The 17,987-nt window shown below is 53.4% G+C and overlaps 1 protein-coding gene across 1 annotated transcript in view; it reads right to left on the bottom strand.

Annotated features, from left to right (window-relative positions):
- SLC47A1 (solute carrier family 47 member 1) overlaps positions 1–15,918 on the bottom strand; it is a gene marked incomplete at its 5' end in the record, with an annotated part of 41,097 nt that extends 25,179 nt beyond the window's left edge. The window contains 3 exons of the mRNA XM_081110685.1: positions 3,995–4,063; positions 9,787–9,888; positions 15,775–15,918. Coding sequence (XP_080966811.1) covers positions 3,995–4,063; positions 9,787–9,888; positions 15,775–15,918 — 315 coding nt within the window. The remainder of the gene's footprint in view (positions 1–3,994; positions 4,064–9,786; positions 9,889–15,774) is intronic.
- Between the last annotated feature and the right edge of the window lie 2,069 nt (positions 15,919–17,987).

Raw genomic sequence — 17,987 nt, 5'->3', positions numbered from 1 at the left:
TGAGTGTCAGACTGTGGCCCTGAGTGTCAGACTGTGGCCCTGAGTGTCAGACTGTGACCCTGAGTGTCAGACTGTGACCCTGAGTGTCAGACTGTGGCCCTGAGTGTCAGATTGTGGCCCTGAGTGTCAGACTGTGACCCTGAGTGTCAGACTGTGACCCTGAGTGTCAGACTGTGGCCCTGAGTGTCAGACTGTGACCCTGAGTGTCAGATTGTGAAGTCTATCCTGTTTCTGCAAAAAGAAGCCCTCGCTGCCGGGCTTCCATCGCCCTGAGGTCTTTGTAACCATGGCAACAGGCTGCTCCCGAATCAGAGCAACCAGGTGGGTGAACAACTGGGGTCTTGGGAGGCCAGGTGGCCTCTTGGTTCCCCTCAGCTCCTGCTAAGCCCCATTCCCCACTGTTTGCATCCTTCGCGCCCCCGAATGCTGAGCCTGGACTTTATCCAGCTGCCGTCAGCGTGGTCACCAACGCGCTCTTGGCACGTGTACACTTTCTGGAGGGGGTGCAGCCTCCCCTACTGATGCCCTCGCAGTGGCCAACAACTGTTACTCAATGCGTCTCCCATGTGGGGTGTACCTTCCAAGCGCTCCCCTTCACACAGCCCCACCGCAGGCCATGGACGGTGGCTCGGGGCCTGTCCCTGTTTTCCTTCCCCGCCTCTGTGAAATGGGCTACCACGCTGATGACGAACGCTAACCTGCGGAGGTCTGCCTCTGCCGGAAAGGCCCTGCAGGCTCTGCGGCCCCACGCAGCAGGCTCCACAGGAACGTGCGGAGGGATCGCATCACGTGGTTGGCTAAGACCTGCTTTGTCCCCAAGGCTGTACAGACAAAGTACAGTCCTGTCCAATAAATAGCAAAACATGTGAAAGAGAGATAGTCTTTCACAGGAATTCTGGGGTATCAGTGAACTCTTATACCCCATTGAATGTAATGCCTTCGCCCATTACTGCCTGGTTAGGAAAGGACATAGATGGGCCGGGGGGGCAGAACAGCCGGCTGCCTTTGAGAAAGCAAAATGCTGGTGGCCCTGGCCGGTGTGGCTCAGCCCCTGTGTCAGCCCCTGTGACCTGCAAGAAAGGAGGGGCATTCTTGCTGAACTGATGGCTCTAGCGCAGCCGTGGGCAAACCACGGGCCGCGGGCCGGATCCGGCCCATTTGAAATGAATAAAACTAAAAAAAAAAAAAAAAAGACCGTACCCTTTTATGTAATGATGTTTACTTTGAATTTATATTAGTTCACACAAACACTCCATCCATGCTTTTGTTCTGGCCCTCCAGTCCAGTTTAAGAACCCATTGTGGCCCTCGAGTCAAAAAGTTTGCCCACCCCTGCTCTAGCAGGACAATCTGTCTACTGGATGCTGTCGCCATTCCGCCACCCACTGATCCTGTCCGGATGGAAGCAGGAACACAGCGCAGTAGCCAGTGGGCTGAGCTAAAAGTGGTTTGTCTGATCACTGACGCTGGCACAGCCAGGTGGGCTGTGACAATGGGAGGCAGAGGGGTGGGCAGCAATGAGCAAGCCTATATAGGACAGGAGGCGTGGGGACACATCTGGGCTCACTGGCAAAAGCCGGGGACAGAGCTGACCTTTTCCTGCCCCTGCCCACAGGCGTCTACCAGGTAAGCAGGAGGCAGACGCCTTAGCAACTGACTGTCAGCAGACACAGCAAATGGGAACTTGAAGAAGTGGACAGCCTAGTGTCTGAACAGGATGGCAGTTAATGAGGCTGCCCCCACAAAGGGACTAGAAAAGTCCAAGTCCCACCTATGTACGGGGACCCCCGTCGTAGAGAGTGACGGTGGGGGTCACATTTCAGAGGACATGATGTGCAGGCACGGGCAGAAGAACTCGGTACAGAATGGAGGTTCCACCTCCTCTGTGACCGCAGGCAGTGGGGCGGGTAAGTCAGAAAGATGATGTCCTTGAGAAACAGACAAAATTATTAGCTGGAAAATCTACGTTGGCCGGGTGAACAAAGGTGCTTTCGCAGGCATTCAGCATTTATGGGCTTTTGTTGTTGTTGTTTTGGTTGTTGTTGCTTTTTTAGAGAGAGAGGAACGGGAAGAGAAAGAGAGAGATTTGTTGTTCCACTTGTTTATGCATTCATTGGTTGCTTCTTATATGTGCCTGACTGGGAATCGAACCCACAACCTTGGCATATTGGGACGATGCTCTAACCAACTGAGCTACCTGGCCAGGGCCCCAGGCCTTCCTACATTTAAATAACCAAGTGCGGGTGCTGTTGCCCCACAGCCACATGAGGGACTCAGCCAGAGGCCCTATACAGTGAAGGCGTAGAAACGAAGGCACAGATGCTGGCCCTGGGCCAGAGGGCGTGGTCATAAGGACACCAGACCTGCTGTCCCTGGAACAGGGACCGTTTCCTGGAATCTGCAATGGGATTCTGTGCGAAAGGTCAGTGACTTCACGTCCCTGGATGGAGGGGAACTTCTCGGCCTCCTGTGGGACCCTGTCACTCTAAGGCAGTAGGGACCCATGGAGACAAGCCACATGGGGACTGGCACACACACCAATGAAAGAGGGGAGAAGGGTGGGGTCCCGGACTGGCTAGTCCCCCCACTATTTACCTCCTCGTGTCAGGAGCACCACCCCCCTGGCCAACATGTAGAGCTTGCACAGTCTGGCCAGGTTCCCGAGGCCGTGGCTACGTCAACATCCAAAGACCAGGCTGCAAGTGTCACACTCATAGAGGAAGACCTCCCAGCTCAAGTCCCTGCTGACTTTGGACTTCTGTGCTCTTGTGGGCACCCCACTGAACCAGGGTGCTGCTGTTTGTTACTGTTGTTGTTTTTATTAATTTCAGAGAGGAAGGGAGAGGGAGAAAGAGATAGAAACATCAATGATGACAGAGAATCATTGATTAGCGCCTCCTGCACACCCCACACTGGGGATGGAGTCCACAACCTGGGCATGTGCCCTTGATTGGAATCGAACCTGGGACCCTTCAAGCTGCAGGCTGACGCTCTATCCATTGAGCCAAAGAGGCCAGGTCTGAATGTGGTGTTTTTTACACCAGATGAATCTGCTCGTATTTCTTCTTTGCTAACACATAGGAAGGCTCACGTAAACGCGTCAGTGCCCCGACACCATGTCCTGGTGACCTAGCACCCAGCTCGGATCCGGAGGCCATGATGGAAAACATCGTTACTAATACCTGGATTCCCGCTTTTAGTGTTTTTCCTTTGCTTGCACCTCGATGTTGTTGCTGTGGACTGTGTCCCTAATGTGCGCCACTGGCGACTAAGCGAGCTACCTCCCTGCTAACGAAGCCCCTTGCTGACACCCAGGGCGCCTCCTGCGAGAGGCACAGGGGGGACGGTGGAGAGACGCTGCCATGGTGTGACTGCCTGGCGCTGCCAGGCCGCAGCTCGCTCTGGGACGGAACAGGGACGTCCGATGGGCCCTCCCCGTGCTGGCTGGTGTGTGTGGTTCCTAGAACATGCCCTGGCCCTGCCCTGGCAAGCATGCAAGGTCTTTCCCCTACCTGGGCGGGCCGCTGCAGTGCCCGCTCCATCCTGCCCTGCCACCGGGCACAGAGGACTTGCCAGCCACACCTCCCCTGTGACAAGCTCGATGAAAGGCGGAGGGTCAGCCTCTTCCTTGGGCCCTTGGCCCAGGGGCTTTTAGGAACGCCCTCCACCCAAGGCACAAGCCCCGGAGGTTCTGATGGACACTAGCGTTGGAGAGCCACGGGCTAACCACACTTAATGATGCGGAAAGCGGCAGAAGGGACTTGTATAAATGTCCCCTCTTTGGTCAAAATGTCGTGTGAGGGAGCCGCGCAGATGAACACGGCCTGCACAGCGGAGGGGGCGCCGGCCACCCTGAGAGGGAGCAGGAAGGGGAGCTGGAACCGCAGGCCCGCAGGCCGCAGGGTGTCAGATTGTGTCCCTCTGTGCACTCAGCTCTTCCAGATCCACCCAGGGAGACGCCCAGGGTCGCTGAGAGTGACCTGGGCCCCATTTACCTGAGACATGAGGGTGTCACAAGCAGAAGATAAGCCAAATCCCACGGAGATGCCAGTAACATTGATCACCTGGAAAGAGATGCAAAGGAGAGGCCGCTCAGCGTTCAGGGAAGACAGGAGGGGATGCCGGCCACCTGGGAGAGCCCGCAGGGCCTCCGCCTGCAGAGACCGCGGGGCGGGCACAGAGGACGTGCACACGGTTAGAGAGGAGACGTGTAGGCCAGAGGTTCTACGCAGCCTTTTTCTTTTTTAATCTTCAGCATTTTGCTCCCTAATTTCAGAGGAACGCGCATCCTTCCTAAGGAGCAGGCAACGGGGCAGGACGCCAGGCGGGTAAGTCCACTTGCTCAAAACCAAGCCTGGCTTGTTCCAATGTCCCGGAGGACTCTGGGAGTGCAGAAGCCGGTCTCTGAAGTCAAGGCCAATGACAGGGGCTCCCACATGTGCTGGTTTGACCATGTCAGCAAGCCCTGGGGTTTCCGGAGCTCTGGGGAGCCCATGGCTGCAGCCCCAAGTCAGGGAGGGGCACGGCAGGACCTCTGATGCTGGCTTTGTCTGGAACCTGCTACCTCCACCGGAGTCTGCAGGGAGGTGCCGGGGCAGCAGCCACACCAGCCCAGCCTGAGAGCACCAGCTTTCTTGCACGTCCTTGACCAAAGAGAATCTGCTGGAGGCCAGCTGAGTACATTTCTATCTCCCCCAAATTTCCAAACAGCAAAAACCAAAAAGGAAAATGAAGCCTGGGGCTGTCCACTTGCTCCCTGAAAGCTCATGCTGGGGCTAGTGCAGGGTGGTAGTCTCGCAAGGTTCACCGATGCAGCTCAAAGCCTGGAGGGAGCCGGCAGGGAAGGTGAATGTGTGCCTTGTCTGCAGGAGCAAGGGGCATGGGGAGGCCGGAGAGCGCATGCTGAGAGCAAGTGGGTGGGCCCTTTGGCCATGCAGAGCCAATTCACCCCTCAAGGACATCTCTCTCTGGTTTGGGGGGATTTGATCTAAGACACAGAGAGGATGTGGGGTTCTTTCTGACTTTAGGGTTAGATAATAGGATACAGGATTTCATCTTCCAGTTTAATTTCTATATTAGGACTCTCAGGAAGACAGACAAATCACTGGGATGGGAGCAGAGGTCTCGGTTTCTCCTCTTTTAAACTTATTGAGGTGACATGGGTTAACAGGATCATACATGTTTCAAGTGTACATTTCTATGATACATGAGCTGTGTATTGCATTGTGTGCCCCTTACCCAAAGTCAAATCATCTTCCATCACCATATATGTGGCCCCTTTACTCCCCACCACCTCACCACCTCACCACCCCCTTCCCTCTGGTAACCACCAGACTGTTGTCTGTGTCTATGCGTTTTAGTTTTATATCCCAAATGAGTGAAATCATATGATTCTTAGCTTTTCTAACTGACTTATTTGCTTAGCAGGATATTCTCAAGGTCCATCCATGTTGTTGCAAATGTCAGTATTTCATCTTTTCTTATGGCTGAGTAGCACTCCATAGCATGTATGTACCACACCTTCTTACCCAGTCCTCTATGGAAGGACACTCTGGTGGTCTCCATGTCTTGGCCACTGTGACTAATGCTGCAGTGAACATAGGGGTGCATAGAGCTTTGTGAATAAATGTTCTCGAGTTCTTCAGGTAGATGCCCAGGAGAGGATTGCTAGGTCATATGTTAACTCTATTCTTAATTTTTTGAGGAAGCACCAGCCTGTTTTCCATGTGGCTGTACCAGCCCACATTCCCACCAGCAGTGAACGAGGGTTCATTTTTCTTCACATCCTTCCCAAAATTTGTTAATACTTGTCTTAATGATAACAGCCATTCTAACAGGTGTGAGGTGGTATCTCATTGTAGTTTTGATTTGCATTTCCCTAATAGCTAGTGAGGTTAAACATATTTCCACATCTGTTGGCATTTGTATGTCTTCTATTAGGAGTTGCTCTATATATGTTGGTGCTCCCTGGTTGGGTGCATATATATATTGGTAAGTGTTTTGTCTTCTTGACATATGTCCCCTTTATCATTATAAAATTTTCATCTTTGTCTCTTGATACCTTCGTTATCTTGACATTTATTTTGTCAGATGTAAGTATGGATGTGGATGTGATTTCTTGGAGAATCATTTTCCACCCTTTCACTTTGAATACACCTTTGTCTGTAGTTTAGCTGTGTCTCCCGAAGGCAGCATATGGATGGGTTTTATTTTTGTTTTTGTGTGTTTTAATATGTTTTTATGGATTTCAGAGAGGGAGAGAGAGATAGAAACATTAATGATGAAAGAGAACCACTTATCAGCTGCCTCCTGCATGCCCCACACTGGGGATTGAGCCTGCAACCTGAGCATGTGCCTAACTGGGAATCGAACCGTGACCTCCTAGTTCATAGCTCAATACTCAACCATTGAGCCACGCCGGCAGCGCGATGGGTTTTGTTTTTTTGGTCCACTCTACTACTCTGTGCCCCTTTAATGGTGAATCAGCCCATTGGCATTTAGGGTGATTATTGATGTATGAGGATTCCTACAGCCATTTCATCTTCTGTTTTCTGGTAGCTCTGTGCCTCCACTGGTTATTTTCCTTTGTGTTTCTGTCTTTTGTTTTTATTTGGTGATATTCCATACTTCTCTCCTCTTTTTTCTCCTTTTTTTGAAGCTATATTTCTCCATTTTGGTTTTTTTTGTGTGTGTGATTACCATCCTATATAATAAAAGGCTGATATGCAAATTGACCAAACAGCGGAACAACCGGTCGCTGTATTACACACTGACCACCAGGGGGCAGACACTCAATGCAGGACTGCCCCCTTGTGGTCAGCGCACTCCCACAGGGGGAGCGCCGCTCAGCCAGGAGCCAGGCTCACAGCTGGCGAGCACGGCGGCAGTGGTGGGAGCCTCTTCCGCCTCCATGGCAGTGCTAAGGATGTCTGACTGCCAGCTTAGGCCCGCTCCCCCAGGGGAGTCCGAGGGCTCCCAGACTGCAAGAGGGTGCAGGCTGAGCTAAGGGACCACTCCCCCACCTCCCCGCCCCAAGTGCATGAATTTTGTGCACTGGGCCTCTAGTTAGATTTATAAAATATAAAGTTTCATATATACTGTAGTCCTTTTTCTTTTGAATGCATCTGATCTTCATCCTCCTTTGCAAATTCAGACCTTCCCTCTCCCCTTTTATGTTTCTGTTGTCACAAATTATCCTTGTTAATGCTTTAAGTTTTTTGGTGATCTTACCCGTAGTGTTGTGACCTTATGTTCTTTGTTTCAGGTAGGATGACCCCTTTGAGTATTTCCTACAATGGAGGTCTTCTGGTGATAAAAGCCCTCAGCTTCTGTATGTCTGGAAAAATCTTTATTTCTCCTTCATATTTAAAGGATAACTTTGCTGGCTATTATTCTTGGCTGGTAATTTCTCTCTTTCAGATGTGTGAATATTTGGTTCCCCTCTCTTCTGGCTTGTAGAGTTTCTGCTGAGAAGTCTGATGATAACCTAATGGGATTGCCTTTATTGGTTACTTTCCTCTTTTCCCTGGCTGTCCTGCGAAGTCATTAATTTTTGACAGTTTTAATTCAATGTGCCTTGAAGAAGGCCTCTTGGGATTGAGGTTAACTAGGTGTTCTGCTTGCTTCTTGGGTCTACTTCTCTCCATAGGTTTGTGAAGTTCTCATCCACTATTTGTTTGAATAGGCTCTCCATTCCCTCTCCCTCTCTTCTCCTCCTGCTGTGCCCTATTATTCCCAGACGGCTCTTTCTGTTGGAGTTGGATAGTTCTCATAGGGTTCTTTCATATTTTTTTTAAGCTCAGGTTTCTCCCTTCTTCCCTCTGCATCATTTCGATATTTCTCGCTTAGATAAAGTAATTCTTTCCTCCATCTGGTCTGCTCTATTTCCTACGCTCACTAGTTCATCCTTAAACTCTTTTATCGAGTTCTTCACCTACAGAATTTTTGTTTAGTTATGTAATAAAGTTTCAATCTCTTTGGTAAAGGTTTTGTTTCTTAATTTGTTTTCTGAATGCATTAAATTGCCTGTCTGTATATTCTAGCATCTCACTGAGTATTTTCAGAACAGCAATCTTGAATTCTCTGTCATTTATGCCACATATTTTCATGTGTTTAAGTTTGTTTTCTGGAGATTTTTCATTTTGTTTCTGAGCTGCCCCACTACCTTGGTTACTCATGATATTAGATGGATTCCTTCTCTGTCTAGGCAGCTATGTATGGGTGCCCCTTTTCTACCTGATTACTAAAAGAGGTCTTTTTATTATTTTCTAGTAGGTGGCAATGAATCACAAGTTTCTTTTAGCTCTGTAAAACCAGAATGCTGACCCCCAGCAGTGGTTCTGGCTGCCATCAGTACAGTCGCGATGCCTAGAAATGGGGTTGGCTGAGGGAACCCAGCAGCCTTCTTTGTTTTGCCCTCCCAGTAATGGCAACCTTGGACCTCTGCAAAGGCCCCCTTGAGCCCCAACCGGGGGCCAGTCAGGTTTGAGGATAATGTGCTTCACACCCAACACCAAGGGTGAAGGGAGAGGAGTCCTGAGAGTCTTCGGGTGGCAGGACTCCATGGCTTTGCTTCTCTGTCGTGAATTCCAACTGCCAGACAACTGCAGCAGCAGCCAATGCTGCGTCCTGCCCCGGTCTCTGGATCAGCTGCAGCTCGTGTCGCTCGCTTCTGCAGGCGTGCTCACCACGTCTCTCTGCTCCTCCCGGCTGCAGGAAACACCAGCCACAGCCGGATTCCTCCCCTCCCCTGCATCCATGGCTCGTCCGAGCCCTCCTCCCTCCCGCCTCCCCCGGTTGTTCCCCCTTGCCCACCTTTAGATGCTACAATGTGAAGATCTCTCAGCTGTGCCTGTGCCTTGAGCAGGGAATCCCATGCTGCGTTTGAGTTGTTCAAATCGTTAAAACTCTAAGGGAAGACACCAAAGGGTCTCTCACGCCGCCATTCCTCTGGCATCACGCTCCTTTATTTTCTTTACACAGGCATGCCTCAGAGATATGGCAGGTTTGGTTCCAAACATGTAAGAAAGCGGCTATTGCAATAAATTAAATCATAATCTTTTTGTTGATGGAGGGTCTTGCCTTTTGTTTGCCAAAATGCCACACTTAACCGCTGGCAACAGGGGGCCTGTGAACTTCTCTTCCGGGTGTCATCTGGTCCTTGTCCTCCAGGTTAGCCGTGGAGTAGAGGGTGCGAGGCCTTCAAACACTTACACCCTCATGACCTCAGCTGCTTTTCAGTACTCACGCTGCATGTTGGACAACGACTGGCTGGTCACGGGCTCGGGGAAGTGCTCGGCTCCTTCCCATGGCTCCGGAGAAAGTGCTCCCACACGTGCGCTCATGCTCTCGGGACTCCATGCCCCCACGGCCCCTCCGGCCAGGCCCTCTCCACAGTTTCTTCTGAAGTCAGAGTTCAACCCTTCTTTTCCGATTCCCTTCTCCCAGATGTGGGACCAAGAATGGGAGCCAGATCTCCATGGATTACAAATAAGCTGATGCAGTAGACAGAATGAAGGCCCCTCAAAGAGGTCCCTGTCTCCACCCGCAGAATGTGGGACTATGTGAAGTTACAGGCAAAGGAGAACTCAGGCTACAGCCCTGCCAACATCTGACTTTAGTGAGCTCAGTGGAGCCCATTTCAGACTTCTGACCTCCAGCACTGACGCTAACACATCCGCATTGGTTTAAGCTGCTGACCTGTGTCATTCCTGAGCATAGCAAGAGGCAGCGCGTACAGACGGCTTTCATAAATAATACGGACATGTCAGAACAGTCCCACACGTACTGCGATTGCAAGTGTGACAGCATCCAATTCCAGCTTTCCCAGGTGGCCGCAGAACACGGAGCTTATGAAACTGATCAGAAACACCATCAACTGGGCCAGGAACTGGAAAGAGAGAACAAAAAGTTACATACGAATGCCAACCATCACAGAGGGAGAGGAGTGTGATTCCTGGGGCACCCCCCGCCCTCGCCCGCCCTCTGAATCAACTCATTAGAAGTGAGGCGCCAGGGTTCAGGCAGCACTGCCAGCTCCCACAGGGAATGTGCAGGTCCTGGTGGGCTTCTTGAAAACACTGAAAAGCCCGTTGGTAACTGCTCTCAGAATCACATTTTTAAAAGCTTCCTAGCATTCCAAATCTATTCTCACTTTAGATTCTCATGCCACAGATCACATGTATATTTTTTCTGAGATTTTCAGAGGCTGCCTTATGAGATAAGCCTCTTGCTATCCTAGATTCATAATGAGAACTGGCGAGAACACAGCCTCCAATAGCCAGCAAGTAACTCCACAGGCAGAGCAGCAGAGGCTGAAATAAGACCATCCGACCAGACCAGCGGGATCTGGGATTTGAGTGACATGTTACCGGCCTGCAGAGCACGGTAATTCCTGAATTCCATGAAGCCTCCGCCAGGAGGGCAAGCCCAGCTTCAGGGCCATTGAGCTATTCTTCCTTACGTCTCCAGCAGCCAGCAGGAGTCGCTCTAATGCTTTAGCTGCAGGTTTGTACTCTTATTTCCTTCCATTAATTTATTTTATTTTATTTTATTTTTAAATATATTTTATTGATTTTTTACAGAGAGGAAAGGAGAGAGATAGAGAGTCAGAAACATCGATGAGAGAGAAACATCGATCAGCTGCCTCCTGCACATTCCCCACCAGGGATGTGCCCGCAACCCAGGTACATGCCCCCGACCGGAATCGAACCTGGGACCTTCCAGTCCGCAGGCCGACGCTCTATCCACCGAGCCAAACCGGTTTTGGCATCCTTCCATTAATTTAAAACCACCTCCCACCTGCCCTCAGGCCCAGAAAACTCAGGACACCTTGGGAAAGCCTCTCTCTCTGGGAGCTCATGTGGCCCAAGAGGTGGGTTCACCTGACTCCCACTCCCAAGGGAAGAGAACAGGTGCCTGAGGACTCACTGCTGCTGCCCCCTCTCAGCTCCTCAAGGGAAAAGGTCTCTTGGGCCTGGGGCGCAGACGACACTGTCTTCTTGGCTCCTAGGGAAGCTTCTAGCCCTCCCCTCTGCCAGCCCACCGGCCAGCACCGCCGCGGGTCCAATTTGCGATGTTGGGACCTCACCGGTCCCGCCCCTGATGTTTCAGATGGCAGCCCTCTTCCCTTCCCCAAACCCGCATCTGGGGGGAGTTTTCCGCTCTGCGGATGGGCCCAGACCCTCACTTCCTGGAAGGCCTGCTTTGAGGGGGGTGGGGGAGCACATCTTTTCTGCACCGACTTCCAAACCGTGACCCAGTGCCCCTCTCACTGCAGAAAACAAGGGTGACTCTAATCTCCAATGGCCTCCTGCTGCTTAGCAGAGGGCTGCTTCTGGAATGTACTGCAAAGTAAGCCACAAGCAGACAGAAGACAGGCCTGAAAAGCGAGAGGCAGGGGTGTATGTGGAGAAGGTTGGTATGAACCCAGCGCTGCAGAGCCCGAGCTGGAGCCAGCGGACCCTGTGGGCCCGGGCCAGCCACTCGCAGACACTCCCCGTGGCTTCGTTGGCTGCAGCTTGGTGTCTCTTTCAAGTATAACTTAAAGGTCTCAGGGTCCCCCTCTTTTTTCTTCTTTTGTAACCTCAGCATCTTTCCCATCTTTTCAGCCCTTGTCCTTTGCGCCTTTATGCGCACACACCACTGCAATCAGCGGCACAGATCTGCTTGCCTTTCCCCGGAGCACGCGCTGCCCCCATGCCCGGGCCCCCTGCAGCCCCGCGCACACTCCCATGGCTGCACATGAAGCCTGCTGGGTCTCCTCCACCGCCAGGCCTTTGGGTGGCTTCGCAGGTTTTGATATTACAAATCGTGTTGCACAGAACACATTCACAATTGGGTGGAGAACCGGCATTTTCTTAGAGCGAATGCCCAGCCCACGGGTGGGAATACAGTCATGTGCCGCATAATGACATTTTGGTTGATAAATATTATGATTGAGACTCATGAACATGGGCCTGTGGGAGGAGCCAGGGCCTGTGGGAGGAGCTAGGGCTTGTGGGCGGGGCCATGGCCTGAGGGAGAAGCCAGGGCTCATGGGAGGAGAGCCCTGCAGAAGAAAACATGCTGACAATAAAGCTCTCTGGCCATAACTGCCCTTCCGTTTAACTTCCTCTTCCCTCTCCATATACTTCCCCACCTAAGCACACGGAGCAGCGTGCACACAGCTTGCAATGTCTGCACACATCCAGGCTCCTGGCCTAGTCCTGGGTCTATCCCAATCTTTTTATTTTTCCCCAAATTAATCCTTTCTGGCAATGAAACACCGAGCCGATACTATTTTTCATTCGGCATGGCCTATGAGGAACCTAGTATACGACGGCGGTTCTGTAAGATTACAGTGGGGCTGGAAACCGCAGCTGCCCTAGTGACCTGACATCCAAGCTGCCAGGAGGAGGGAGCGCCAGGAAGGGAGGCACTCACACACATTGCTGTGTCTTTCTGAGACAGGCCAGTAAGCCAGGATGAGCAGAACAGAGAAACTGAGGCAGATAGTTAAACGGCCAAGCAGTTTACACACACAAGCAGTTTACAGCCATCTAGTGAACTGCAAACCCTCCCTTCTTAAGCAAGGACACTTAAGAATAATGGTTTACCACTTCTCCCCAACCAGAGGTAGACAGCTTAAATCAGCCCTGTCAGGGACACAGACAGCAGAAACCCAGTCAGTGCCATCTGTGCCAACCCCACCCAAGGACAGATGAAGTCAGGGGAACAAATCCCATTTTGGTGCCTCAGCATAAAGCTGGTGGATATTCTGTTGAGCTAATCCCACACGACCTTTCCGAAGTTCCCGCCTGTAAAACCCTCAAGCTGCCCTGGCTGGGTGGCTCAGTCAGTTGGAGCGCTGCCCTATAAACCGAACGTTTTCGGGTTCGATCCCCAGTCAGGGCACATACCTAGGTTGCAGGTTTGATTCCTGGTCAGGGTCCTATGGGAGGAGGCAACCGATTGATGTTTCTCTCTCTCTTTCTCCGTCTCCCTCCCTTCTTTCCTCTCTCTCTCAAGTCAATAAAAACATATCCTCTTGCTCTGGCTGGTGTGGCAGTTGGTTGGGGGGTCGCCCCATGCTCCTGGAGGTTGCTGGTTTGCACAAGTTGCAGGCTGGATCCCTGGTAGGAGGTGTGAAGGAAGCAGCCAATCAAAGTTTCACTTTTGCTCTCACATCAATGTTTCTCTCTCTCCCTCTCCTTTCCCCTTTCTTTAAAAAAAAAAAAATCAGCCCTAACCGGTTTGGCTCAGTGGATAAAGCGTCAGCCTGCAGACTCAAGGGTCCCAGGTTCGATTCCGGTCAAGGGCATGTGCCTTGGTTGCGGGCACATCTCCAGTGGGAAGTGTGCAGGAGGCAGCTGATCGATGTTTCTCTCTCATCAATGTTTCTAACTCTCTATCCCTCTCCCTTCCTCTCTGTAAAAAATCAATAAATATATATTTTTAAAAAAATCATTCCAGACAGTGTGGCTCAGTGTCGACCTATGAACCGGAGGTCATGGTTCAATTCCCGGGCAGGGCACATGCCCAGGTTGCAGGCTTGATCCCTGTGGGGAGAAGAGTGTGTGCAGGAGGCAGCCAATCAATGATTCTCTCTCATCATTAATGTTTCTATCTTTTTCTCTCCCTCTGCCTTGCTCTCTGAAATCAATACAATATATATTTTTTAAAAAGCTTTTAGGATGGAGAACCCCATGGGCTGTCCCTCCCGGGAGCACACCCTCGCCTAATCAAGGACCAGACCCTTCAGAACTGCCCACCCCAGGGCACGCTGTGTGCCCAGAGAACTGACCGCCTGCACCCTGGCTTGTGCCCCAGGGCTCTCAACCGCCTGAACCGGCAGGGCTCGGATGTAGCCAAACTGCCACCGAGAGAAAGGTGGGGCCCTGGCCGCCTGTTCCGTGTCCTCTGCCCGCAGCCCCGCCGGTTCTCGGCGCCCGTGTACCCCCTTCTCCACACGGACGGACGGAAACCAGCACCCTGGTCTGGGCCCAGGCTAGTCCCCTCGTCTCGCTGGCACAGCCCACGCAGCGGACAGGCAGGCCCTCCTCGGGATTATTTTCCAGATTTTTGACATTCAGCCGGGCAATGAGTTGTTAACAACAAAGAAAGTCGGGGAAACACCCAGGGCTTGGCCACCGTCCCTCCCTCACAAGCGCACACTTCCCCACAGCTTCCTGCCGCGTGAGTGGGAAAGGCGCTGTGTCCCGCACTGTCCTCTCTTCCCAGCCCCATTTACAGTCCGGGGGAGGGCGGTGAGTCCTCTGGGAGACTCACGGCTCAGTGCTGAGCTGGAGGCCTTAGGGAGACGCGACCGGAGGGAGAAGGTCAGCAGGGATCCAGACCAGGGTCCTACCTCACACACCCGTGGGGCTGGGAGAGCAGAGCGCAGCCGAGCAGGGGGGACCGGGCCATCTCCCCTCTCCTTGCCCCTGGCGAGAGGGCTGTGCAGGCAGGAACCCAGACAGGGACCAGCAGGGGCTCCGTGTACAATTCCTAAGATACTAAGCAGGACCTCGCTGGGAAAGCAGTCACAGACACACACAGAGGACTGGAGGGAAAGGCCACATTCCGCTCCGCGCTGAAGTTTCAGAGCTTTTCTCTTGTTATCGTGGCTTCCTATTTGTCTACAAGGCATACGCCACATTTGTACTAACACAGTTCGTACCTATGATGAAGACATACAAACATGCCGGGCGTAGCTGTCAGTCAGTGCTCATCCCTGGAGACCGGAAGGTCCCCTAGGTCAAGGGACTGGTTACTGCAGGAGGCCAGAGGGTGACGGCCGGTCCGGGCTGGGTCTCCCAAGCTGCCCTGTTTATTTTTGTGCTGTGGGAGCAACGACGCCTTCCCGAGACCTTCCCACGGCGGCTCTGCGAGTGGCCCATCCAAGCGGTTATTTCCCTCCCGGTCTGGGCCAGTGCGCAGGGGAGAAGTGGGGAGACCACCCGCTTCCTAGGCCTCCTGAGACTCCACGGCCTGCGTTCTCTCTTTCCCTTTGCGGGGGCTCCACAAACTTCTTCCCCCCCATCGGGCTCTGCCCCGGCCGTGTTCGCGCCACTGTGCACCCCACAGTGGGTATCACAGGACCCGACAAGCGGTCCCCCCAGAAGGCACCCTGGCCCACGGGCTCTGCAGATGCGGGTCTGCCCAGGTCCAAGGCTCATTTGCGCCCCGAAGCCGCACAGGCTCTCGCGCAGGAGACTCTCACCCTGTGGACTTGAAACCTCCCGGCCTGGCGGGGGCACGGCGCGGGGTTACGTTTCTCGCGGGTCTTGTGGTTTTTAAAGCCGCGTTGCCTTCACTAGAGAGCGCAGAAAGCGCGCAACTGACAGAAATAAGCACATAAACTCAACCCCAAACTTCTTGGGGCACCATCCCCGGGGCCCTGCGTCCCGCGCGGCGGAGCTCTGGGCGGGCAGGGTTTTGCAGCTCCTCGCCCACCACAGGGAACTCGCGCCCCGCTGCCTCGGGGCCATGCAGATCCTCAGCCCCAGGGCTGCCTTTCCAGTTCCCGGTGTCTGGCGGTTCGGGTAACTCGCTTGCTTCCCAAAATGCGCACCGGAGCAGAAGGCAGGCCGAGCCCCTCGGGGCCCGAGGGTCCCCGCTCCCAGGGGCCCCCAAAGCCCGCGCCAGCCAGCTGCGCCCGAGGCCCGCGCTGCGCAGGGCGCCGTCGGGACACGCGCGCCGGGTGCTGGGCACGCACCCCGGGCGCCCCCCCGCCCCCCGCCGCCGTCCCGGGGCGACAAGGTCACTCCGTGCGCTCGCACGCGCCGCGACTCACCGCGGGGCCCGCCAGGGCCAGGAGCGCCCTAAGTTCCTCTCGGAAGTGGGGCCAGGGCGGGCAGGGCGGGCAGCGCGGCCCGCGGCGCTCCGGGGCGGCCTCCGGGCTGCGGGCCCCGGGCCCGGGCTCCTCGGGCGGCTCCATGTGGCCGGCCGCGCGGGGAGTGCGGAGGCGGCGCGGGAGGCGCAGGGCGACGGCTCCTCTCCTCGCGGTCCCGCCCCGGCCCGCCCTCCCCGCGGCCGCCCCGCCAGGTGGGCGCGCCGCCAGCCGCCAGCCGCCGGGAGCGGGCGACCCTTGCACCTCTGCGCGGACGCCCAGACCCGCCGCCACGCTGGGCCCCGCTCCGGGACACCCCGGCGCTGCGGGCCGGTCGGAGCCCTCCAGCCTCGGACGCCGGGCTGTCCCGGGCTCGGCGCCGGCGCCGGGGGCGGGGGGCTGAGACTCGGTGCCGCAGGCGGTGGTCGCCCAGCTGGCGCCGCCGGGGCGCAGGCTCCGCGCCCGCCGCCCCGACCCCCGGCCTCCGGAGCCTCCGGGACCGCCTGCAGCGCAGCCCGTAGCACGTGTCTCGAGACTGAGTTTGGAACCTGCTCTTCCCCGTCTCCCACCCGCGGTTCCATTAGGGAATGTGACTCTGCCAGGAGGTTTCGGACACGGACACGTCGGGAGCGTTTCGCTTGCAGAGAGAACTGCAGGTTTTCAGTGTCCCTGGAGGTGAGGTTACTAAGGAAACGCCGCCGCTCTGTCCCCCGTCCTCCTGCTCCCACTCCCACACCACCGAGGGGAGGGGTCCCCGGACCATTAGCGCGGACCAGTCACTTCCTATTGTGGCAGAGCCTCCAAGCACTTTTTGGTGCGTTTTTAATGTGGATAAATTTAACGTGAAATATATGGGGCATTTATTTATGAATTTTAGGAAAGACCTGAGTTAGTGTGTTATATTGAAATTCAGCGAGTCCAATAGAAAACGCCACAACCAGAGGGTCGAATTTTGGAGCTTTTATTTCAAAGCCGACGGCGACTGGGAAGGGCTATGGCCACTCCAAACCTCGGGGGCCAGAAATGAAGTTAGGGGTAAGCTTATAAAGGCAAAGAGAGGGGGGGAAAAACACACAAAACTCTAGGATTGGTGATGTGAGACCCCATCTCAAGGCCTGGCCTTCCCAGGGTGGTAGCAACGCTTAAGCAAACAGGTCCTGCAAGACAGATGATTTAAGAGGGAGCAGTGACCAGACCATAGACTGATAAGAACGTGCACCAGATTCCTGTCACAGGCCCAAACTTCCAGTCCCCACACCCTTCACTTTCCCATTAATCAAGCATATTTACAGAAACTAGAAATAGCATACTTACCTGGTTTAGTTATATCCTGGAATTAACAGGTTGATGGACCATCTGTGCCTGAGAGGCAGTCCTAACAAAACGGATGGCAATGAAAAGGCATGCCGAAGGTTCAGGCAGAGGGCCAGGGGAGGGAAGGAGTCAGTTCTTTCAAGGTCCATCCTTCAGTGGAAAGCACACGCTGTCCTTGAAGAGGACCCCTCTTTTCCCATCACTATGCCAGGCTTTAAACCATCCCGACCTATAGGGTGTCCCCCAAAAAGTATCCACCCTTTGAATGGTTCTAAAGTCAGCGCTTATTATCATACAGTTCATTTTCAAAATTTAAAAGAACCTACAGAAATGAATAATTTTTTTGTCAATGTCTGATTTCAGGCTGATGACCGCTCTGGCCCAGACACAGCCAATAACGAGAAGCAATGGAGTCGCAAACATCAAGAATCATTCAGTTTGACATTTGTGTACCTTCACCAGCTGTTGCTGGTTTTGTGCTGTTGTATCGAAAATCAGCGAGCTGGACAAGACGCCTTAATGAGCCAATTAGTTAGGAGTCACCTTTGTTGTGCGCAGGTTCAGAGCAGATTACCTCTGTCAAATTCTGAACAAACACAGGAAGGAGTGTTTCCTTTTTATATCCTTCTAGTTCTTTGTGTAAGTTATTTTTGTAGACCGCTTGTAACCTTGAGTATATATCATATCTAGCAAACACCTGTCATATCTATACAGACAACTTGTAACCTTGAGTACATATCATATCTATACAGGCACCTGTAACCTTGAGTACATATCTATACAGGCACCTGTAACCTTGAGTACGTATCTATACAGACACCTGGCATCAGTATCAGCATATCCCTTATGTTAGATGGCTAGCT

Source organism: Myotis nattereri (genome assembly GCF_964212035.1).
Source record: "Myotis nattereri genome assembly, chromosome: 16".
Lineage (NCBI taxonomy): Eukaryota > Metazoa > Chordata > Mammalia > Chiroptera > Vespertilionidae > Myotis > Myotis nattereri.
This window is presented reverse-complemented; position numbering and strand designations above follow the sequence as displayed.